Source organism: Bombus impatiens, unplaced genomic scaffold (genome assembly GCF_000188095.3).
Source record: "Bombus impatiens unplaced genomic scaffold, BIMP_2.2 scf_0011, whole genome shotgun sequence".
Taxonomy (NCBI): Eukaryota; Metazoa; Arthropoda; class Insecta; order Hymenoptera; family Apidae; genus Bombus; species Bombus impatiens.
The window spans coordinates 89,318-90,751 of record NT_176430.1 but is presented as its reverse complement, the minus strand read 5'-3'; the positions used below and the strand labels follow the sequence as shown (position 1 = coordinate 90,751).

General features: G+C 44.6%; 1 protein-coding gene across 1 annotated transcript in view; it reads right to left on the bottom strand.

Annotated features, from left to right (window-relative positions):
• The window catches only part of LOC100741322 (LIM/homeobox protein Lhx9), an 86,259-nt gene extending 85,986 nt beyond the window's left edge, over positions 1-273 (bottom strand). The window contains exon 1 of the mRNA XM_012393917.3: positions 1-273. Within this exon, the coding sequence (XP_012249340.1) occupies positions 1-113 (113 nt within the window). The 5' untranslated portion in view covers positions 114-273.
• Positions 274-1,434: the final 1,161 nt, after the last annotated feature.

The following is a 1,434-nucleotide window of genomic DNA, read 5'->3' as shown; positions in this document are numbered from 1 at the left end:
CCGCCTCCGCCGCCAGTACTGTAGCCGTGATGGGGCCCGGAATGATGCGGACTGCTCGAAAGCGAGGGATGATGCGGGTAGGCTGCGGAATGGCCCGGATGGTGGGGGTTCATACCAGCGGTTAAAGCGCTCGCCAGCTTGCTCGGTGGAGAGGGTGGGCCCAATGAGCCCACCGACAGCTCTTCACGACGAAAAACAACAGTTACTGCCCTACGGTAGTTTACTGAACACCGGCACTGTTCGAACCGGATGTTTTCTTCCGGCTCTCTACTGCGACCTGAAACGAGAAAAAACAAGGTTATACAGGTGATTCCGAAGGTTGTTTGCGGGGCTGTTTGTATTTATAGGCAATGGCTACGGGTATTGATGGGTAACGTGGATTACAGTTGCAGGTGGACGTCACAGGTTGGAAAGTGTTATAAAGACGCGGTAAGCGGTATTCAAGTTGGTTTATAATGAGTGTTTGACAAGTTTTAAAGGTATAAGATACGAAGTTATGGCAACCGGTGATGCCACGGTAACATTACGCGTTAGGTCGTGCATTAATAGTCACTAAGCCACATGGATGTACGAGTTGTATCATGATATTTATTAGAGAAAGCTTCATAAAAGTTATTAAAATTACGAGCGGAAGGTCTGCGAATGGCTTGCTATCGAACTCGTACCAAGACTTTCGTAGCCCTGACTTTCATTCTAGAATTTTCAAAACACTCTATGTTATGTCGCGTGAAACGGTCCGTGCGACGTTCTTCAATCTCTGGCCGTCAAGGCCCAAGCACCATTAGACAGACCCTCAATAAACCTAAGGCCCCACCATAAACCGAATCTTATTAGCTTGCAAGAACCTTTAATCCTGCAAATATTTTCGGTTTATAGCTGGTACTTAAAAAAGTCCTTAGGTCTATTGCATGTTCTTACAAATTCATTCCTAACGTTTGTCATAACCAATCGGCATCGCAGATCGTTACCCTCACTTTCCTGACGAAAAGTGTGAGCAACGAATCTACGTTCTTCGTTCAAAGGGCACACCCTTACCGAACTCTCCTTCATATTACATAAGAATGAACTTCACTTCTACGACATCAGGAGGGTCAACTCAACTTTTTCTACTACACTAGACTTGTTCCACAGTAACATTCAACAGACAAATCTCATCGGTTAGTCTACATCAACTCGAGTCAGAGGACAGTGTGCAAGGAACAGCAAGAATCTCCAAGTCGAAGATAGTCAATCGACAGAAGATATATCCACACCGTCGTCAAGACGTACTCAGGTCGTACTCGTTCGTAGTTGTCATTTCAAATACGCAATCTTGTATCACACTGAAATTGTTGGATCATTTAAAATATATAATAACCTGTTAATAGCAGCGGTATATTCAATCAACCACCTTTATTATCTCACTAGAAATAAGGGATCGAATGATTCGTGGCG